The sequence below is a fragment of the Lepisosteus platostomus genome, chromosome 5, assembly GCF_059453375.1.
Source record: "Lepisosteus platostomus isolate fLepPlt1 chromosome 5, fLepPlt1.hap1, whole genome shotgun sequence".
In the NCBI taxonomy this organism is placed as follows: domain Eukaryota; kingdom Metazoa; phylum Chordata; class Actinopteri; order Semionotiformes; family Lepisosteidae; genus Lepisosteus; species Lepisosteus platostomus.
This window is the reverse complement of record NC_142615.1, coordinates 18,968,342-18,991,831: the sequence shown is the minus strand read 5'-3', so window position 1 is coordinate 18,991,831 and position 23,490 is coordinate 18,968,342. Positions and strand designations below refer to the sequence as shown.

Sequence of the window (23,490 nt, the reverse complement as noted above, 5' to 3'; positions counted from 1 at the left end):
CCTGTAGCCCTACGGAATGCAGCCACCCTCCCAGTGACAGCGGCAGGAGCCGAGAGGATTAAATCAGAGCTCGAACAGAGAGTTAAAAAAATATGGGCAACTAGAACATAGATCATAGAACATTCTTATTAAACTTTCCTATCTGCTCGGCCTTACTGAAGTATTTTAGCTGCATTTTAGCTTCTATTTATATACTTTACAGTAGATAGTGTTTAGTAAGAGAAGAGAGATACAAGCGCTAAACCCCCACAATAACCAAACCTTAACTAAAGCAGGAAGATCAGTTTCTGCTCGAGACAGCCGTTTTCTGAACTGTAAACCTTCAACACTGGCTGGAGACGCTGTGTGTCCGGACTCAGAGGTTGTATAAGAAAAGACTCGGAGAGCTGCAGTCGCTCCCCATGCGGAATGGCGCGTGTCCTCCCTCCTTCATTACCTTCATACACTCGACCACAGCAAACTCCTGAAATATTTCGGTGAACAGATACTGGGTCTTTCTTTCCGAGATATCATAGGCAGAAACAATAAACACGGTGAAAACAGGAAGGTATTCTGATCGTATAGAGAAATGCGAAAAAATACATTTCCTAAAATCTAGTTACATTCTGATGCTATTCTGATGTATCTGAATAGTTTTGGCACAGTTGTTACAGCAAAGAGACAAATAAACTTTTTTTTTAATTTCATTCGAGCTGTAGTTTTGAAAATGTTTTTTCAATTCTCTAAATAATACAAACACACACACCCGTTGTAAGCGTCTGAGCATTGATACTCTTGAATTACAATAAAAGCCCGTACACATGCTGGCAGGCATGTTCTGCGAATATGATGCCCCTGCAGGGGGCGAATATTAGACAGACGTATACATACAGTCATCGTGTGGAGTTTATTCCTCCTCTGCCGCAGTCTTTGCCTCTTGTCACATTTGCGCTTAATTGACGATTTTTTGTATAGAACACCGAATATCTTGAGGAAGCCTGTCAAGCGAAGACTGATGGATTATTGAGGTGCAAACACTGGTTCAAAATCAACACCCTCTGCTATTGCCGTTGTTTCTTTGATAGTTTCTTCAAATTCCTCATCTGACCTTCAATATCAAGGGATATTGAGCATAATACCATACAAATTGTAACTTTCTTTTGATTGCCAGTTTTATTAAAATGCCATCCCCTTTTACAGTTATTTTAGATGTTTGGCAAGGCGTAATATCCCCACTCTCACCCTCAGCTAAAATATTTTAAAAGTACAACAACATTACATTATATTGAACAGCGTTTATGTTAACATTTATATTCAAATTAAGGTAAATATACGAAAATATTAAAATAGAACTCCGGCGACCTGTTGTTTTTGCTTGTCAAGTTCTCGAACAATTTTGCATTGTTTTTTAAATTACTTTAGCTGAAGATGCAACGGGAGCATAAGTGAATTCTCCCTCACTCACTGGAACATATAATTCTATGGGTGAATACTAACTGCTTGCAAGTTGCCAATGTCGGTAATTATTGGAAATTCCCGGTAATGTTGACTCTGGTACTCAATTGTTTACTACTGCAAATATCAAAATAGTTCAGGTTTTGCGGAACAATTAAATTTTTGCGGTGATGATGTTTACTATAGGAAGAAGTGCGTCCCTGGGTGGGATCAAAAAACCCTCCTGGGGTTTAATAGCCGAAAACGCTAACCGATTGCACCACAGAAATGCTTACACCTTGCTTTTTTTCATTTACATACTTTTGGTGAACAAAAAAATTCGCTCGCATTTCATCTTTCACAAGCTGTATGATTTAAAAAAACAAGTTGTTCTGCAAAGGAAATGAATAAACGCATTAAACCAAATCAAGACCTCTTTGAGTGTCCCAAATTACATGTTCTGTAAAACAAGACAGGAAAAAAAAGGTACCGCTGGAATTCGGATCCAGGATTTCCTCTTTATGAAACAGGTGTTTTAACCAGCTTTACCACAGCACCGGCATTATACTATTCTTATACAGGTGGGTAACCACCCTCAAACCTTTGTTCTCTCGCTATTTTACCTTTGCCTACTGCCCTGTTTCTCTCAAACCTGAAGAAGGCTCCACGGGCGAAACGTTGTGTTCTCGTTCTTCTTTTTTTCAGCATGGAATAAACCTATTACCTATTCTTATACAGCCGCTTGGACACACAGCTCTGAGACATCTGAGGTCGATGTGCGCTGAGCCTGGTCGCCGAGCAAAATCATGCCCAAGGGGGGTGGCTGTTGTGACGAGGTGGCCGAGTGGTTAAGGCGATGGACTGCTAATCCATTGTGCTTTGCACGCGTGGGTTCGAATCCCATCCTCGTCGGTTTATGTTTTCGACTTGTGATCCGTTTCTAAGTCGGACTTGCTTTCTTTAGCTACTGTAGTAGAGCAGTAATATTTCTAGCGTTGGCTGAACATGGCTTACAGCAGTAGCTGACAGATATAGTCTCTTAATATTTAGGTTAAATTTATGCTTTGTACTGCTTTCACCTGATATTAATAGTAGTCCTGATGAACGATTTAGGGACATGGCGCATCTTGAAAATGTTCTTGTTAATTTCAGTTTGGAAAAGATGCACTCACCAGATGCAGAAACTGGTCGTATCTGCAAAATGCGCAATGCAATAGCAATGTCTTGCTATGAGTCCTTACCTGTTACAGGAGGCGTTGTAGGACTTTTTTAGTTCAGAAAAAGCTATCAATTCATCTTACATTTCTACTCCATCAATATTAGCAATGCTATCTTTACTAAGCTCTAAATATAGCTCTAAATAAATGCAAATTTTAAAATACATTTTAAAATAAATGCTATTCCATATGTTGTAACTTTGTGGTATTTAGAAATTTTATCTGAGGATGCAAGGGAAAGTATTATACAACTGTGAAAGAGGCTTGTATTTTAATACAATTTTCGATCAAAAGAAAACCAAAGTCCCTATGATATTACCGTCAATATCTCTTGATATCAACGTTCAGTTGAAAGATTTGAAGAAACTCTCAAACAAGCAACTGCAGTAGCAGAGAGTTTTGATGTAAACCGATGCTTGCAGCTCAATACTCCATTCATCCTTGAAAGAAGCAAAGACAGGGATATTTTGAGTGTCTCCATGATCCTCTTCTCAATCCAAAAGAAAGGTTTTATATGATCCTGATCCCACTAGAAAAAGGGTCAATTTCAGCCTGCACTGATGTCCCTTCAAACGTTTTATAAGAACTCTGGACGTTTATACAGTGGAAGCCTGGTCCATTTCTTCTTCTGAACGAGACTATGGGAGTGAGTATTTTGACGTCGAACTGGGATTTAAATAGAGGAACACTACACTAGATTGGGCTACACGTGTGACAAAGGGTTTGCTTTCCGACCTCTCGATAGCTCAATTGCTAGATCTTAAGACTATAGACAAAAACAGTGGGCATTTTTTATGTCCCTGGTTTGAATCCAGCTCGAAGGATGGTGTTTTCTTGTTCCTTAATCAAAAAGTGAAAATTGTGAATTTGTCTTTCACTTTGACGTTCACCCGAAAGCTCAGTATATAAAGAAGTAAAGGCTCCTGTTCTGGATCCTAATCCTAATCCTCACGTCTGATTGTTTTGCTTAGACCTTTAAAATGTACACTGTGGACTGTTTGCTCTTCCTAACACAATTAAAAAGCCGCCGACAAACTTATCGATCGGGAGTTTAGTTCAGTGATAGCGCGCACTTAAGACGCTCCGTTTTCTATCGCCGGCATCTCTGTATTCTTTTTAAACGCGATATTTTTTATTCTTCGTGTGTGAATTTCAGGGAGACTCATAAACCCTTTGTCTGTTTTAAAGATACATTATTTTAAACCAGACATAATGAAAGACGTAGTAACTAGACACACATACAAGACACATGAATAGTAGCGGCTCTGAATGCAATACAAACGCCAATGGCGCAATGGATAACGTGTCTGATTACAGATCAGAAGACTTTAGGTTTGTACTCCTTCCTGGTTCGTGAAGAAGCTTTTAAACCTCACTACTCAACACTGACATCGTAGGGTGTGCGGTCCTACACAACCTTACTATCGACTGGATGAGTCCTCTGTTCAATCTCCGATTTTTTCCGCACATTCCTGCTATTTCACCACCGTTATTGTAAGATAGCCACAGACACGAGAAGATATACTATTCCGAACAAATGTCTTAAAAAATCACGTTGAAAAAGGTGACAATACGTTTTTGTTTCTTTAACGTAACCTTACTTTTGCCTGTAAAGTTCACATTATTTTCTGTAGCCGCAAATCCCCAATATTTCTGCTGTCTCCCGAGAAACACAAGCGTGGAGTCAAATCATATTAAATAACACAACACATCTATTAATTTAACACCCAGATGTGACAGAACACATGTAAGACTTACACACAGCTTTTAATATGCTCTAGTGAATTTGCAGGTGTCCTGGGGAGGGAAGAGAACTGATATTAAGGAAATGCATATTTAAAGGGGATGTAAGTCTTAAATGTGTTTTGTCACATCTGGATGTTAACTGAATAATTTTTTTGCATTATTTATTGTGTTTTGACTCTATACTTGTGTTTCTCAGGAGACAGCAGAAATATTGATGTTTACATTTCTATTCACATTCCCGGTGATATTGACTGAGGTAATGCAGAAGCATGTTCTCTATAACAATAAACGGTGCGAGAAGACAGGAAGAAAGGCACCGCTAGGATTTGAACCCAGGATCTCCTGTTTACTAGACAGGCGATTTAACCAACTAAGCCACGGCGCCGACAGAATCCTCCTCTTTTACTGCGACTTGGACACACCGCTCTGAGACACCTGCGTTCAGTAAGCGCTGAGTCGGCTGGCTGAGCACGTTGCCTCCTTTACATTCAATAGGAGCCCCGACACTAAGAGAAACGTATAGAAATGGGTTTTATCCGGCACTTTTCATGTCCAATGCGCTTGACATCTCCCACGGGCGACAAAGTTCATTTACGACACCTTTCTTTCTTTCTTCTTTCAGCAGGAGTACAATAATGGCAACAACACGTTTGGAGTTCGGCATTTCATTTAGTCTGCGGAAACATCGTATAGGAATGAACTGCCTGAGATAAAAGAGTAATTGCGGCTTCAGATTTTGTTTTTACAGAGCATTGCGTTGTTCTGTTCATGCTGACTACACGCTTTAAATTTGTCATTTACTGCAAGCGTTGCTTTTCCAGGTTTTTCTGAAATTCCTCGCATTTGAGCCAGCACTAAAATATTTCATTCCAGTCGCTGAATACATCGTGGAAACGGTATTTGCAACGGAATGCTGTCACACATGAAACATTTTCGTTATTCGGTTCTGAAGTTTGAAAATGAAAATAAAACGGGGGTCACTTCATAGGCTTGAAAGAAGTCCAAGCAGCATAAAAACCCGCGAATTCTTACAAAGGCTGCACCTTTCTTCTGCTGCTTTTATAAATCAGCCTTAAACATTTGAATGCATACCTTACTGCTGCTAATCACATTCACGTGTTTACGAAGCTTTTTTCTGTCCGTTATGTTTTTGCTAAGCAGTTTCTCAGTTTTCCTCGTACTGTGATTGTCAGCGAGCACAACAAGACTGAAACAGTGTAAAGGCAGGTAAAAAAGTCAGGGTAAAACGCCTGATTGTCGGGAGTGGGATTTGAACCCGTGCCTCTATTTGGAGAGCGAAACACAAAGCTTAAAAGACACGAATCTGTAAATTTGCTGTTTTAAACCGCTCAACTATCCTGAAGAAATGGGTGCGGATTGTATCAGTCACATCCGATTTTCCGTAAATTTAGGACGATTTAAACAACTGGAGGAACAATTTGTGGCGTTTAGCATGACATGGAAAACGGTACCGGAGCGTTCGGGTCCGGACTACAAGACTCAGAAACAGTTTTTACCCCCGCACTATCAAACTATGAAACTCCCAGCCTCTCTCACTCTCTCCTCACCTCTCACCTATGTCTGAACCTCACAGTGCCTTCTTTCTTACCAAAAACCCAAACACACATTGAAAATCTACCTCTCCCATACATGTCAAAAGCTCACTCCCCATCATTTCTATCCCTTTATTTCATTCTTTTGATGCATGTTTTTGCACATAACCTGTTACATTTTTGTTGTTTTGCACACTGCCTGTTGTTGTTTTTGGCACATCGGCTGTTGTCTCTGTATTTCTTTTGTTATACAATTGTATTGTTGTTGTGTTTTTTTCTTTGGACTACTTATGTCCGAGAGCTAGCTAAATAGCATTTCGTTATACCATATACCTGTGTATGAGTATAATGACAATAAACTTGGACTTGAACTTGAACTTGACATAGTCTTGCAGGCAGTATATTATTTTATCGTTTACTCGTTTAAAAAAAATGGTCTTCTTGTTCCTAAGTCAGATTTTTAGTGCTTTCAACCTGGACTGACAGCTCACCCGATCTGTTTGTGATCAGACCATGGAGTTGGGGGCTGTACCAAGCGCACGTTCCTTCCCCATGCTGGGGCGATCATTCAGAAGATGGTTGTGAAGAGAGACAAGCTTTGTCGACTAAAAAACAAGGCAGGATATGCAAGAATACTAATCACTGGCGACAGTTATGCTCTCTTACTATTGAGACTCTTACATTGCGAGTTTTTTTGAAGACTTTGAAACTAAAGGAAAGTGGAGACAAATGAAACAGGCACGGGTGGGGTGAACCCACGATCTTCGGTTTACAAAACCGACGCCTTACCACTTGGCCACCGCACCTTCGAGGAAATATGGGAATAATGTTGTTCAAATTATTTTTTTCTGAATCTGGTTTACATCGCCTGGAGGCAGCAACAACAATAAAAGGGATACTTAACAAGGAGATACGCTGTAGCAGTGCGACTCCAACAGATGCTCCTGAAGAGGCTGGAGGTTTAAGCCAGCTCCTTAGCGCACTCGGCCACGTTACTCTCAACAGCGGCTCTTCAGCTCTTGTTGTTTGACCTAGTGTTTTTATAACGCGTGGAATTGACCGCAGCTTCGTTTTCTGAGATGCTTTCTCTCACGTGGTGAAATCTCGACCTCTTTGGCATCTCTGGCTATAGTTCTTCTGTAGAGCAGGCTTTCACACCTCTGCTTTTAGTGCCCTTGAAGTCATTTTATTTTTACAGGAAGACGCATTCCCTAACGATCTCTCCTGTTTTACAAATGCTTCATAAGGCGTGTTTGATTCAACGGACAAACAGTATACTAATTGTACAATGCAGATTTATGCGGCATTCGTACTGGATTTGAGTGGGATTCTGAAATACTTCTTGAAAAGGTATTCAGACTTTCTTGAACCTATAATAAAAAAACAGACCTGAAACTCCCTAACTTCCAATCTCTGATGTTGCTGTCCTTAAACTCGGACGTGATGTTCTGCAGACGTGTGCATAATGTCCTGTTTTCTTACAGTGTAGACATTTTGCTGTTCACGCTCCGCATTCATCTGCTTTGTGCATTGTTAGTCCGCACCTGTAACATGTAATGTCAGCCGTCCCCTGTTCTTCTATATCTCTAGCATGACTGCGTCCGGCTGCTCGGCTTTTGTTTTTAAAGTTTGAGCGAGCGCCCCGTTCAGTGTCACTTTGTCACTGTGGTCAGAAAGCATTCTTGATTCTGCTTGAGCTGCTTCATGAATTCTAGCGACTTTAAGAGCTCTTTCTAAAGTCAGCCCTTCCTCCTGCAGCAATTTATAGTCTCTTATGTGCACATTTTTCCACAAGTTGATATCTTAACATGTCAGTTTCCAATACTCCAAAGTCACAAGATTTAGCCAGTTCTCTTAGTGCAGTCACAAAAGCAACAACAGATGCGTCCTGAGACTAAGTTCTCTGCCTACATTTATGCCGTTCCAAAACCACTTTTCTCCGCGGTGTAAAGTAAGCGTCTAAGGCAGCTACAGTCTGTTCATATGTACCTTTTTCTCCAGGGAGGTTGGCGAAAATCCGCTGCACGGGAGCCCCGATACAGTGCAGTAGTGTAGCCCGTCTTACGGCATCCTGAGCTTCTGTAGATCCACTGGCTATTTAAAAAAAATCTGTAGGACTCCATCCATATCTTGTATTCCGTATACAAGTCCGGAGCTCCGAGGTTCAGTAGAAGCGGTGGAAAAAGCTGGGCATAAGCAAAGCTTCTCGGCGCGGCTACCATATCTTCCATGGCGCAATCTAAACGAAAAGTCCGAAAATTCAGAAGTTCGTTTCTACCAGCAAGAGAACTAAAATCTGCACTGCACTCGCTTTGAGTCCGTCAAGCACTCATCTCTCGTCGCCTTCAATGTTGTGTATCTTAATAAAGAGACGTTTTTATATTATTTTAACTATTTTATTAACTACACAGATCACGCCCTTACACCATATATTCCTGCCTTCTACTCTCTCGTTCTGTTGTCTCGCGATGTCTACTCACTATACTACATTTAGCATGACTTCTTGTTGCAGTTGAGCTCAAAGCTGGAGATGATCTCCATATTCTACCGCACTAACTAGTACGAAACGTAGTACACTTTTTAAGTGAAGTCAGGTTGTTAAAAAATTAAACCAACGCCCTGTCACAGAAACGTACCCCACTCTCCGGCGCAACAAGCGGGGGTACTCAGCACTATACTAAAGAGGAGCGCTTGTCTGCAGCTGAGCGTCAGCTCTGTTTACTGTCAGCACTCATTTCCAAAGACTTTTTCACCTGCTCTCAGCTTTTAACGACAGTCATAAACGCTCAAGAAGTAATTCATGTCAGTTGGAAGTCTGTTTCTGTTGTCTCAGCTCTTCATAAAGAAAAGCCGTGCTTGGAAGACACCTCTCTGAAGAATTTTCCGTCACCCCGCGAGGGAGAAGAGCCATCAATCACCGAGGCAACCACTGAGACAGTTAACATTAAACACGTGAAATGCGAGATGTTGTGATTTTTTTTCCCGCTTAAGGCTTCTATCGTTTCTACTCTAACGAGAAAGACCTCTTTATTAGAAGTGAGATTTTAACAAACGTCTCCAGGGTTAACTGCGACCTGAACGCAACGCCTTAGACCACCAGCCATCTTGCCTGTGGTACTTAGAGCAGCGCTCAATAAAAAATGATCAGAAACCGAAAGCGCTTCTTATGCGGATCAGTATATTCCGATTCCACTGGTTCTGCAGAAGAAATAAGAAAAGACGAACTCAAAGCAGTGTGTTGCCATTACGGGTACTCTGTCTGCGGCTGCTTTAAGATCTACTCACACCGTGTTGCCATTAAGGCTACCTAGTTAAAAAAAAACTTATCGTCACCTTTTTGAACGTGATTATTAGACACCCGTTAAATCTCCACCGAGTTTTCTTGAGAGATCGTTCAGCGAGCAAGTAATAAAAACTACTTCGCTTCCAACCTCTGCTGTCACTGTAAACTCGAACGTGATGTTCTGCAGATGTGCAGTGTGCCTTTCCTCTTGTCGTATTCAAGAGTTCTCACTGTGTGAGCTGTACTCTACTGTGATTTAATTTAGATGATTACGTGGAGTAGAGTGACAAGATCTACTTGAACATTTTCGTTTTTTGAAATGAAACACTAAATACACTACTGTAAATACAAGTAATGGACATTTAAAATAACCACAGTAAAGCTAGAAGAGTGAAAAATAAAAGACTATTTAGAATGACATTCACAATAGAATTAAAAACGGCACAGCCGCCCGAACAGGGACTTGAACCCTGGGCCCTCAGATTAAAAGTCTGATGCTCTACCGACTGAGCTATCCGGGCTCTGAAAGAAGGTCGACACTGTCGGGTTCCTCGGAAGTCACGTGTCTCTTGTGCCGAAGAGCAGTCATACCTGACCCGTCTGGAATGACCACTGACAGACTTTATCATGAAGCGACGGCACCACTCCCAGTAGAATGAGAGAGAAATACAGCATGACATGGGGAGGTAAGGGGCTCCCACAATCCATCTTTCCTCACATTACTGATTTTTTTCAATAGCATTTTGACCTTTTTTCACATTCAGATTTTTTTCACATTTAATAAAATCTTTTAATCAACAACATTAAAAAGAAAACAAATGGAATATTTTTTGGAACAATAATTAAAAAAAAAACTTTAAATGCCTTGGTTGTATACGTGTGCACACCCTTTATAAAGGGAGTTGCAACAGTGCTGAAATTTAAAGAGCATTTCTGTAGAGAAAACAGCCTTGATGTTAAGTTTAGGGAGCCTGTCTTTTTGAAATTCTATTTCTTAACACCTTGCACAGCCTCCCGACAGACTAACAAATATTTTTTGGAGAAATTGGCTCACACACCGGAAGACACTAACGTTTATTTACGTTAGAGTATGTGAATAACAGTTTAACCGAAAAAGTTTGTAATTGTGATTTTGTTAAAATTCAATAAATCGTCTATCAACAGTTAGAATTTATTAAGAAATTGTTTTATTTCATAAACTATAAGACAATTCAGAGAGTTTATAGGTCATATCCGTCGCTTATGTTCTTTTAACTCTAGCGTTCAGGATCCAAACCCAGCTGCGGACAGTTGTGTTTCTTGAATCTGTTGTAATCATCAAAAGTCGATGTGTAGTCCTTCAGTACTTTCTCGAGTTGTGCCATGGATATTTTATACGATCAATACTTGTCATGCTCTTTTGCACTTTCCTTAACAAGCGGGAAAATTTCAAAGTGTGTTTATGGCTGTGCCTCACATCTACACAAGAGCACTCGTAACAGTACAGGAAACGCAGTGAGGAGTTCGTGAAGCTTTCAGTTTAGTGCGGAGTTCAGAAGGAGGATTCGCTCGCTGAATGATCTCTCAGGAAATCCCGGGTTCAACAGGTGTTTTCTGCAACAGCCACGCCAAGTGTGACACAATCTCTGGATTTCCTGACTTTGAACTAAATTATTAGTTCAAATAATTTAGGATTTAACAGAACTAAATGAGGTACATTTAAAACAGCAGCACATTTAATTTTGTAAACCTGGCGCTCTCTGAACACGAGCAAAGAGTTCGCACTCAACAGAAGATTGCGATGTAAGTACTATAACATAAAGCACCTGGAAATGCTAAGGATTGAACCCAGGACCTCATACATGCAAAGCATGCGCTCTACCACTGAGCTACATCCCCAATCAGAAAGTCTATGGAACAGACTTAGAGATGTGCAAATGCTCACTGATCACACCACTCACGAAGAATGCCTGCAGTTTCCCACTTTTCCGTTTCTTCTACTACAGAGTAAATTCATAGGGATGAAGAAATAAGGAAGGAAAAATAATCACATTGAAACTTCAAGAGACTGGGCACAAATTAATCTGTTATTTTTGTATCCAGTTACATGGGCGACGGTGGTTGATTCCCAGACGGGGGAGTGCTTTTTTTCTACCTCCAAACTCAATTGTCTTTCAATTCTATTTTATTTGAAAGCTTTTTGCATCTTTTAAGTGCTCTTGAATAAACTATGCATAGAAAAACAGCAGTGCTGATGATTTAACGTAAAAGGGTGAAACAACGCCCCAACCACAGGAATGGTAACAGGAAGGATCGTGTTCATATTTAATGTCCTTTTGAGATGTCTTGTCAATGCACACAGGCGGTAGAGCTGAAAAATTTACTTTTAGTGGTGTTTTTAAACAAAGATGGAACACGTTCTTTCTATACCAGGAAGAAAGGAGCAGACTTTACATTTAAGAGACAAAAATGACACCTTAGCAAAGCTAATATTAATTAAAATGACATCACAACAAAAGAGTGGAGCCTTGAGTGAATAAAGCCTTGAGTGGAGCCATGAGCTTTCATTGGACGTCTGTGTCTCCATAACTTTGTAGGTGAGAGAGGATTGTGATAATTTGCAGGTGCTTCTCGGAAGTGCGTTGGTGGTACAGGTGCCTTCCAAATAATTGAGTCAGGTTTGAATCCCAGCCAGTGCAAACCCAAATCTTTTCAAGATAATCTGTGGTCCGCTAACACATCTTTTGAAACACTACAACAGGTAACACCCGTGTGGAACATCATGAGCATCTGTTAAACCTCTCTACCTGCCCGTTCCTCACAGAGACATGACGAGGGTCTAAAGGGACATTTGGAGCCGTAGAAACATTTTATCATTCCGTACTTTCCTGTGCAGTCAGGCCAGTTCCACTTCAACTGCGCCCGACAACGGAGGTCGTTTTGCAAACAACGAGAGTAAAGGGACACTGCACGTCTGCAGAACACCACGTCCGAGTTTAAGGACAGCAACATCAGAAATTGGAAGCTAGGGAGTTTCAGGTCTGTGTTTTTATTATACGTTCAAGAAAATCTGAATACCTTTTCAAGAAGTATTTCAGAATCCCACTCAAATCCAGTACGAATGCCGCATAGATCTGCATTGTACAATTAGTATACTGTTTGTCCGTTGAATCAAACACGCCTTATGAAGCATTTCTAAAACAGGAGAGATCGTTAGGGTATGCGTCTTCCTGTAAAAATAAAATGACTTCAAGGGCACTATAAGCAGAGGTGCTCTACAGAAGAACTATAGCCAGAGATGCCAAAGAGATTTCACCACGTGAGAGAAAGCATCTCAGAAAACGAAGTTGCGGTCGTTTCCACGCCTTATAAAACCACTAGGTCAAACAACAAGAGCTGAAGAGCCGCTGTTGAGAGTAACGCGGCCGAGCGCTCTAAGGAGCTGGCTTAAACCTCCAGCCTCTTCAGGAGCATCTGTTGGAGTCACACTGCTACAGCGTATCTCCTTGTTAAGTATCCCTTTTATTGTTGTTGCTACCTCCAGGCGATGTAAACCAGATTCAGAAAAAAAAATAATTTGAACAACATTATTCCCATGTTTACTCAAAGGTGCAGTGGCAAAGTGGTAAGGCGTCAGTTTCATAAACCAAAGATTGTGGTTTCAAACCCCACCCATGCCTGTTTCAAAGTCTTCAAACAACATGCAATGTAGGAGTCTCAATAGGAAGATAACGTAACTGTCACCAGTGATTAGTATTCGTGTATATCCTGCCTTGCCTTTTAGTCGACAAAGCTTGTCTCTCTTCACACCCATCTTCCGAATGATCGCCTTAGCATTGGGAAGGAACGTGCGCTTGGTACAGCCCCCGACTCCATGGTCTGATCACAAACAGATCTGGTGAGCTGTCAGTCCAGGTTGGAAGTAATGTTCGAAAGCACTAAAAATCTGACTTAGGAACGAGAAGACCCTGTTTTTTTAAACGATAAAATAATATACTGCCTGCAAGACTATGTCAAGTTCAAGTTCAAGTTTAAAGTTCAAGTTCAAGTTTGTTGTCATTATACTCATACGCAGGTTTATGGTATAACGAAATGCTATTTAGCTAGTTCTCGGACATAAGTAGTACAAAGAAAAAAACACAACAACTATACAATTGTACAACAAAAGAAAGACAGAGACAACAGCTGATGTGCAAAAAACAACAACAGGCAGCGTGCAAAACAACAAAAAGGTAACAGGTTATGTGCAAAAACATGCATCAAAAGAATGAAATAAAGGGATAGAAATGACGGGGAGTGAGCTTTTGACATGTATGGTAGAGGTAGATTTTCAATGTGTGTTTGGGTTTTTGGTAAGAAAGAAGGCACTGTGAGGCTCAGATCATAGGTGAGAGGTGAGGTGAGAGTGAGAGAGGCTGGGAGTTTAATAGTTTGATAGTGCGGAGGTAAAAACTTTCTGAGTCTTGTAGTCCGGACCTGAATTCTCCGGTACCGTTTTCCATGTCATGCTAAACGCCACAAATTGTGTTCGTCCAGTCGTATCAATCGTCCTAAAGTTACGGAAAATCGGATGCGACTGGTGCAATCAGCACACATTTTTTCAGGATAGTTGAGCTGTTTAAAACAGCAAATTCACAGCTTCGTGTCTTTTAAGCTTTGTGTTTTGCTCTCCAAATAGAGGCACGGGTTCAAATCCCACTTCCGACAGTCAGACGTTTTACCCTGTCTTTTTTACCTGCCTTTACACTGTTTCAGTCTTGTTGTGCTTGCTGACAATCACAGTACGAAGAAAATGGAGAAACTGCTTAGCAAAAACATAACGGACAGAAAAAAGCTTTATAAACACGTGAATGTGGTTAGCAGCAGTAAGGTATGCATTCAAATGTTTAAGGCAGATTTATAAAAGCAGCAGAAGAAAGGTGCAGCCTTTGTGAGAATTCACTGGTTTTTATGCTGCTTGGACTTCTTTCAAGCCTATGAGGTGACCCCCCTTTTATTTTCATTTTCAAACTTCAGAACCGAATAACAAAAAGGTTTCATGTGTGACAGCATTCCGTTGCAAATACCGGTTCCACGATGTATTCAGCGACGGGAATGAAATATTTTAGTGCTGGCTCAAATACGAGGAATTTCAGAAAAACCTGTAAAAGCAACGCTTGCAGTAAATGACAAATGTAAAGCGTGTAGTCAGCATGAACAGAACAACGCAATGCTCTGTAAAAACGATCTGAAGCCGCAATTACTCTTTTATCTCGGGCAGTTATCTCGGATACGATGTTTCCGCAGAATAAATAAAATGTCGAACTCCAAACATGTTGTTGTCATTATTGTTACTCCTGCTGCTGTAGTTTTCCCAGTGGGCAAAAGACGTACAGATGCAGCCATTCAAAGTGTGCGGTACAGACACGTACCGCAGGTAATTGGCTGCGGTATCGCGTATCATGACGCAATATGACGCGGTGCGTGATTGGTTGACAGACAGGGCACTCGTGTTCCGTTGGTCTGTTGTAGAAAGACTTACTGTAAACGTCTTTACTGTGCCCGTTGTAGATATTGAATTTTACCACTGAAGGGAAATCTAAGTAGCTGAGCATAGAATAGGAGCATACTGTAACGCGTGTGAAGGCCATAAACGATATTAATTTTAGAACATAAACATACAGTATATAGCTGGTCTTGGTACTTTAAAGAAAAAAATACACACCAGTATTCCATTTCTCCCTAAACATTCTAAGCATCGAAGTTTTTAACTAACGTGATACCGGAGTCAACAAGCATACTTTTAGAATTTGATTAATAGGGAATATAATATGGAATCGCGTATCTAAAGAATTTAATAACGGTATAATTATATTCGTGTACTGCGACAGGGCTGTGTAGGGCTGTTTCGCCTCCCTGTTCATGCAATTTGTCTTGTAGCCTACTGGTCTAGGTGCGTGACTAACAATGCACAGGTTGTGTGTTTGAATCTAGCTGGTGCTGGACTTTTCTTTTAACAAACATTTCTTCGAAAAAATAGAATAGCGATATTATGGACAATCAATTGACTTTTATATTTCAAAATATTGCAACATGATCGATTCTAAGTCATTTTTGATAACTATGAATAGTCACCTTCTTCCCTTTAAAAGCTAGCAAGACAGGTTTCGATTCACATTAGCTGGTGAGCCTTGTTAAAAAAACTAATGATAATATAACATGCCACTGTTTGTTCATGAACAAAGTTATACTGAGATTTCCTTAGATACGCGATTAAAAAATAAATAAAAATTTGAATCTCCTGCGGAGCACATTCCATAAGAATCAGCGGTTTTACAGTATATATCGCCTTTAAAGGTGGCTTCTCAAAACGCTTTACGGGATAAAAACAACCAGAACAGCAGCAACAACAATATTGTATCTCATTGCACTTTGAAAACCAAGTAATAACTTAACTATACAGTACGTGCAAACATTTCGTATGTTGCTGTCGTGAATGCCTGCGTACATCACGCAAAGTACATCCTGAAATGCCTCCCCCTGTTCAATCCATTGGAGCACTTGCTTGAGTCTTTCCTCTTTGTTTTTTAGCCTTATCATGGGGCATGTGTTGGTTTTTCTGTATCTCCATCCAAGCCTGCTGCGTACTCTTCTTATCGATGTCGGGCCAACGGTCGCACCGAGGTCAGCCCATAGCCGTCTTTGGACTTGCATCGCCGGCAGCTCATCATTTTCATCAGTCAGCTTGTCGATAGCTCGCACAATAGGACTTGAAAAAAAAGAGATCAACAGTTAGTTTTAAAAATAATGTGCGTAGTTGTATTTACATGCAAGAAAGGTATTTTTAGAAAGTTATTTACCTTTGAATCGTCCTCGGTTTAGATTCTCTTTGCCTCCTCTCCGCTTTATGATGTCGTCTCACTGTGCTTTCACAAACGAAGTTGTCCATCGAAGCCAAATGCTGTACAATGTCCCGTGTTGACTTCCCGTTTCTTTTCATCTTCATTATTTGGTGTGAGAGAGTCTTCGTGATTTTGGCCATTGTCCGTCTCCTTACCAAAGCGATACAGTAGTGCAGCTTGAATTCTGTACCTATATACTGTATGGTATGGTACAGATAAAACTTACACCATACCTTATACCGGGGAAAGACTCCTATTTTATTTAAAACACAATACGCCAGGAAATGTGTCTGATGCATTAGCAAGTTAAAACAATTGCGTCGACAACCTGGGCGTAACAGCTGTTCCTTTTTCTGATCACTCGCTCTCTGGATACACGTCTCACCTGTCCTGTTCTTTGTTTTCCTAATTTGTTGATTATGCCTGCTGCGATCCACTCCTGCCCTCACACCTAAAGAAGACTATTTTAAATTTCTTGGCGCGGTTCATTGTGCAATTAACCCTTGTATGTGCTGTCCTTAAGGTGATATGTTAAAATAATGTTTTTTATTATTGTTATAGAGAAACATGATCAGATTTTCCCCGGTTCAGAAAAAAAATATCTAAAGTATACTAGTTTGTCACTAGTATACTTTTTTAATACAGTCTTTGCTGTGCTCTTGAGGATCCTTGTGATATTTCGAGCTCTGGTTGGATGATAAGTGTCGCAGTTTAAATAATTTTCGTAGTTGGAAATTATGAAACGCTCTGTTAAAAGCAAGGGAGTTTTTGTGTCCTTTACAGTAAAAGAAAATGCCTGACAGAGTAGGGCTTGGACAGATTCCAAGTGCATTTTTGCAATTTACATTGCATTGTGCTGCTGTAATACAGTTTAAAATAATTAAAAGTCTAAACAGTATCAGCTTTATTTATGGGTTGCAATTTAAAAAAAAGTCAAAAACCGCACTCAAAATGCAATTTAGAGCTTTCTGGCAAGAGGAGACACCCCAATTAATAATGTAATATGCCCCTGTTTGTGCATGAATAAGGTTATACTGCTATTTCCTCAGATACGCGATTACAAAAAAATTAAAAAAAAATTGAATCCCCGGCGGAACCGGGCATCCATAAGTATCAAGTAATAGGTTTATTCCACGCTGAAAAAAGAAAGAAAACACATTCCATAAGAATTGGCGCTTTTATATATCACCTTTAAAAGGTGGCTTCTCAAAACGCTTTACAGGATAAAAACAACAATAACATTGTATTTCATTGCACTTTGACAGATCGTCCTTAAATCAAAACAGTAACCCTACACTAACCCCATTTTATTTTTTCAAAGAAATGTTTGTTAAAAAAAAAAGTCATGGTTGTAGCTGGATTCAAACACCCTACATGAGATGTACAAGTCAGTAACCTAGCCCACAGCACCACTGGCAAGGTCGCATGAGGTGTGTTGAAAAAGCCCTAGAGAAACAGTATCAGCAGACATTGTACAGCATGTACTATTCTTGTGTTGCGGTACATGAATATAATTATATCATTATTAATTTCTTAAAATACGCTATTCAATATTATATTCCCTTTTAATCAAATATATACTGTATGTTTATGTTCCAAAATTAATATCGTTTATGGCTTTCACACGCGTTACAGTATGCTCCTATTCTTTTTATGCTCAGCTACCAAGATTTCCCTTCAGTGGTAAAATTCCATATAAATATTCAATACTTAAAACGGGCACAGTTAAGACATTAAATATACATATACATACTGTATACAGTACAGTTTGCATACAGTAATATGTTTATGTTCCTAAATCAATCTCTTTTATGAGCATGTGATGCGAAAGGCATGGTGAATCGGAAATTCTCAAAGATTACTGTACTTTGCATGATTGGAAACAAATGAGTGATTGCGAAATGCTGTGGTGTTACTTTTACAAAGACGGTCAACGAAAAAAAGAATGTGGACCAGGGCAATACTTTGAGTTTACAGCTTGTCCAAGGTCATTCATTATTAATACTATTAGTAATATCTTCGTTAAAGACTTTGATGGCGACAACTCAAACATGAGAGGTTGTGCTTTATTAGCTCCACCTTGTGGAAATTCCGGATACTATTATTTTACTTAAGGTACCACGTGGTATTATGAGGTACTATACGAGAATTTATGGTAACTCGTGGTAGGCTGCGTCAAGCGCACTGCAAAATAATGAGGTATCGCCTGCTCGTTTTGAATGGCTGCATCTATATACAGTAAATTTTATAATCACATAAATCAGCAAATTTCTTCAGATCTTCATCTGTAATTATTTATACTCTTTCCTAAATTTAAGATAGTTTTCTCCACCCTATTAAAATTGTTCACATCCAACATCCACATTAAATTAGACAGAATGTAATTGATCATTTAGAGCAGAATGTTTTCCTGAAGTTCAATGTAAATCAGTTCTGTGTGACAGTAATGACCACTAGAGGACAGTTTTTGGACGGTGAATTCCCTCCCTACCTTTCTTCAGCTTGCTGTTCTGGATCAGCTGCCCCGCTAACAGGGCAAGCACTACAAAGAGCAGAGCCCCCAGCAGCAGGAGGACCAGGGGTGAGATGGACAAGCCTGTCTGGGGTGTTGTCCTGGTGCTGCCTGAGCAAGGAGACAGATCAGAAAATGAACTTGTGTCTTAATCTTGTGTTCATCTGTACAGAGACTAGAAACTGGGGATTTTACCCGTCTTCAAGGAAGAAGTGCTGGTTGAAGTAGGAAGAGCAGTAATACAAGATAAAATGGTTTTGATGAGGAGATTCACAGCAGTTCTTCTGTATTTCTTGACAAAAATGAAACAGAGAGGCCATGGTTTATAGACAGCAGTACTCCTGAGAATCAGCAGCAGCATTTAGACGAATGGAAGCGTCTCGTATTCCCTTCTGTCAACTGCATTACCCGTCATCATTGGATGGTTTTGAGATCCCAAACCTGAAGAAAAAGGAAAAGGGATGGTTGAGATTCAGAAAGCACAAAAGAGGTCATAGCCAAGACAAATACACACTACATTAATATAGAGCATTTAATAGCCAGGGCTCACACTAATTGTTTTTCTAATAGGCAGAATGTGTTGGCTTCTTCATTATTATTTACGTCTGTATTCCTGTAGTGAGAGCAGCCTTGAACACCCCGAGACCTCCAGCTGCTCCCACTCACCTGTACAGGTGACCACAGCATCCTCCTTGTGCCAACAGTCACTCTGTCCCGGGAGAGCATGCCAGCAGTCCCGCAGGTGAAGCTCACTACCCCTGCAGTTCACCTCAGCCAGACAGATGGTGCTGTTTCATCTTCCAAATGAGGAGTTTCCCCACTGCATTTAGCTGAAGAGAAGACATCTGTGCCTTGGAGTCTCAAATCCTGTTCCACAGCCTCAGGCCAGGAAACATGTTCAAGTGAGTTTACAGGATGTGGCCATAAGTTGATAAAGTAAATCAGTTCTTAAATTGTTTCACAGGTATGCGCCACATAACAAGATAGGGGCTACATACACTTTAAAAAAAATAATAACCAATCGCGTCAGTGCACTGAACCAGAGAGTAGCCTAGCTGTATTCTGCATTGATGTTTAATAGATGTTTCAAGCCAGGAAGGAAGAAAATAGACTGGAGCATAAAGTGGTAGCAGAGTGGTGGCTCTGTGACTAAGGATCTGTCCCCGTGACTGGAAGGTTGCCAGTTCAGATCCCACAGGTGGCAGAGGAATCCTACTCTGTTGGGCCCCTGAGCAAGGCCCTTAATACTAACTGCTCCAAGGGTGTTATACAATGGCAGACCCTGTGCTCTGACCCCAAGGTTTGCTCCCTGTCTGTGTCTTCACAGAGAAAAGCTGGGGTATGTGAAAAGATGAATTCCCAATGCAAGAAATTGTATAGGGCTAATAAAGAAACATTAAAATTAAGTGTCTGTCTGTTAATCAGTTTTATTTTGTTCTCTAGACCACTGGTCCCTCTGGTTAGCTGGAGGAGGTGCCTGCTCTGGGAGGGTTGAGGTATATCACAATGGCTCTCGGGGTACAGTCTGTGATTACTCCTGTAACCTGCAGGATGCCCAGGTAGGCTCCAGACCCACTACCCTCTGAATAAGGAAGTGGCTCCTGTCAATTGAGAAAGCATTTAATCTCAAAAACACCTTAAATATGAGACCAACAGCAAAAGCTTTGTTTTTAACATGCTGTTGTATTGTTCCTGAAGCCCAAATAAGTGCAGCAAGTCAGTCATGCTCCCCCAAAACTCCCATTATTTTAGGTTTGATGAAAAAGTGCATAAAGACTTTTGTTCAGAAATCAGATTAACTACAGAGTGAAGGGTGTGGGTTAATTCTTTGTGATGGTTTTGGCCTTATGAACCCACCCCTCCCTTTTTTCCTGCATACATACTTCCCAATTAACTGTCACTGCTAGTGGCAGAACAAGTTGTCACCTTTCTGTGCTTTTGGTCATTAGAAATATTACAGTCTTTGATAAAAAGACTTACTTTAGTCTCCTCATGTCTTAGTGCTTAAACTGAACCTAGGTACATTACCCCACTTACTACTCCAGCCGCCCCCCCAGCTGAAAAGGGGGAGGGGAGGGGGTGATGATTCTCCAAAGTCCTCTGCTCCCTCCACATCCTCACTGGTGCGCTCAGCATCTTGTCCTGCAGCCTCCCTGTCCCCTGGAGCCCCCTCAGCATCTTCACTGGAGCTCTGAGGGTCTCCCTCCTCATCCTCAGTCCAGGCAGATTCCACACCCAGACGACCCTCTACTGGTGCCACAGCCACCCTACTGCTGGTCACCAGGCTCCTGGTACCTGTGGACAAGCAGCACCCAGCAGCGAGGGATCTGCTTCAGCTGGAGACCAACAGTGATGCTACTCATCTAAACAGCTACTTTGCCCAGGAAGGATCATTCCTCATAGTTCTGTTGGGCAGAGATGTATCAACAAGGGATAGAGAACCAGACCCACCTCCATTCTGTCTGCCAGCACACCTGGACTCACAGCAGGCACAGACCTCATGGTCACCATACAGCTCCTCCCACCTGGAGGAGAGGAGGACAGGTGAGGTCCCACCTGGCATGTCCCAGAGCACCCTCAGCAGGCTCCTTGCAGAAGTACCTCTTTGCCTCCCTGTTGTAGGTGCAGGACTTGGTCCCTGGTGTTGCTTTAGCAGGAGCCACAGCCATGACACAGTGCATGTACAGCTCAGTCACTTCATGCTGCAAGAGGGAAGGTCACAGCATTAAGGGATCAAGGCCAATAGAGGGACAGAGAAGGAACTTCTGCCATCAGTGAAGGCAAGCTGGCAGCTCTAGGCACTACAGCTGCCACAGTCTGGTTCACATCTAGATCATGGATGGAAAAGCAGACCATGGATCAGTAGAGCAGGAAGGCTGAGCAGCCTTTGAGAGCAGTACCTTCCTGGACAGCTTCTTCTGGAAGAGGAAGGCATCAATTGTGAAGCCGAGCACATCCTTCTGCTTGGAGGGGACAAACCTGGACAGGCAGCCATCTGCCTTGCTGTCCACCATGCACCTGGGGACAAGGACAAGGATGAACCCCTGCAGGCTCTCGGGGCTCCTGTCCACCTCATCTCCCAGAAGGGGCCGTACCCCAAGTTGTCGATCACGGGGAAACGGGGCTGGGAGTGCTGGTCCGGTTTCTCCGTTACGTAACACGAGTGAATGTACAGCCTCTGCTCCGCTGTGGCAAAGTAGGCAGTGGCCTGGAAGTACATGGGCTGACCCAGGAAGTACTCATCCTTAGGAGAGAGCCGGACCCAGTGGGCTGGAAAGAGAGAGAGGCAGCATTACACCTGCACACAGCACCCCCTGCAGGCAGAAGGAGCCACTCGCTCAAGGAGCTTACAGTTGGTGGTGAGCAGCACAAAGCTGTGCTTGTTCTTCAGGTCCTTGAAGAAGGTCCTTCTCCTGGCCCACGTGGGGACATAGCCAACCTTGTAGGAGTAGTGGAACCTGCAGGACAGAGGGGATGAGGGGCTTCTGGACACTTTCCCAGCAGCAGAGCCTTGCCTACCTGTTGTAGGAGCACTTGACTGGTACGGAGAAGGGAATGAAGCGATGCACAGGTGCACTGGAGGAGGGCGGGGCATAGCGGAGAGTGTTGGAGTACACCAGGCGGCCCTGGACAACCTGCAGGGTCACAGAGTAAGGGATATTCCCAGGAAAGGCAACCCCGATACTGGCCCTACAGCTCACATCGATACACTGCCTGTAGATGAAGACCCGCTTACCGATCGCTCGGTGCCGCACTCGTGAAGCCCGTAGATGAAGTAGAAGTAACTGCGTGTGGTTCGGCTGACGCTGCAGTTGCCCAAGGTCACCTCCGATGGCCGACAGCTGAAGCCGAACAGGAGCCGACTGACCCTCACGTACATCCTGCTGGAGTCGCACCACACAGCCACTCCTCGGGTGCCCCCGATGGCCGGGCGAGCCGGCTGCCGCCCTCGCTGGGGAGGAAACAGGACGCTCTTGATGTAGGCGGGTAAGGGGCGGCTGCCGGCTTCGGGCTTCATCTTCTCCTTGTCGAAGTAGGGCGAGTACGCGTCTCTGGACACGGGAAGGAGGCGAAAGTCGGGAGCCAAGGACTGCGAGTCGTTCTCGCTTGCAGACAGGTCTTCGGAAGGCGCATCTGCCAGGTTCAAATCCTCCGACTGGGCAGCGTCTTCAGGAGCCGGGAGGTCGCCCTGGAGCGCTAATTCCCGAGAGTCCCAGCCAGCCGGCCCGGCGGAGATCAGTGCGGGGAGCCCGGCCCCTGCGCACAGGCACAGCACAAAGAGAAACGAGCGCATTGCCAAATTGACGTCCCGCTAAACTGCTACAGAAGTAAGACACATAAACCACCAAACTGTGTTGAAGCAAGAGAGCATAAAGTGTGAACGCGGTGACTAGGTTTTTATACTAGCAGGACTATGCTACCACACACATGGTCGCACTACCGCTCAATCAACACAATCAATTACACACAGAGACCCGAATTGTTCTCAGCGTCTAATTAGAACCTGCTTCCAGTCTGAGGCGGGACTCCGTGAAGCCGCCTGAACACTTTCCCGTGTGTATCTGACCCCAGCGGAGGAGTTCCACGTAATTTCGACAGAATGAAATCACCCACACGTGTAAAATTTGCTCAGATTAATTTATTGTTCAATTCGTTTCTAATTTCCAAGGACAGTGTGTTAAACTCGCTGTCAGACAGAGTACGGAACATGCGACACGTCCGTCCACACTTTCTTTTATCGAGGGGGCTGTTCTATCAACACGTAATTTTACAATAATAATTTTACTAATTTTCATGTGTAATTGCATGTCATATTAAAATGTGTAATACAAGCATTTCTTTGCTTCCCAGTAAAGAAATACTGATCAGCTTTTGACATGTTCTGATAATAATTTGTCTGATTTCT

The 23,490-nt window shown here is 42.2% G+C and overlaps 2 protein-coding genes and 3 non-coding genes across 5 annotated transcripts in view; 2 read left to right on the top strand and 3 right to left on the bottom strand.

Annotated features, from left to right (window-relative positions):
* LOC148664493 (zona pellucida sperm-binding protein 3-like) overlaps positions 1-19,392 on the top strand; it is a 28,611-nt gene extending 9,219 nt beyond the window's left edge. The window contains exon 6 of the mRNA XM_088630911.1: positions 19,259-19,392. Coding sequence (XP_088487037.1) covers positions 19,259-19,392 — 134 coding nt within the window. The remainder of the gene's footprint in view (positions 1-19,258) is intronic.
* On the top strand, positions 2,244-2,325 carry trnas-gcu (transfer RNA serine (anticodon GCU)). Its single transcript has one exon. It is a non-coding gene; the product is annotated as a tRNA-Ser (tRNA).
* On the bottom strand, positions 9,661-9,733 carry trnak-uuu (transfer RNA lysine (anticodon UUU)). Its single transcript has one exon. It is a non-coding gene; the product is annotated as a tRNA-Lys (tRNA).
* On the bottom strand, positions 11,019-11,090 carry trnaa-ugc (transfer RNA alanine (anticodon UGC)). Its single transcript has one exon. It is a non-coding gene; the product is annotated as a tRNA-Ala (tRNA).
* Positions 19,393-20,764: 1,372 nt separating the features above from the next.
* Positions 20,765-23,028, bottom strand: LOC148664492 (zona pellucida sperm-binding protein 3-like). Its single transcript, XM_088630910.1, has 9 exons — positions 22,321-23,028; positions 22,104-22,219; positions 21,936-22,042; positions 21,680-21,854; positions 21,485-21,602; positions 21,186-21,286; positions 21,036-21,109; positions 20,820-20,879; positions 20,765-20,775 (listed from the first exon to the last, which is right to left on the bottom strand). Exons 1-9 carry the CDS (start codon positions 22,876-22,878, stop codon positions 20,765-20,767), a joined length of 1,320 nt encoding a protein of 439 aa, XP_088487036.1. The 5' UTR covers positions 22,879-23,028.
* Between the last annotated feature and the right edge of the window lie 462 nt (positions 23,029-23,490).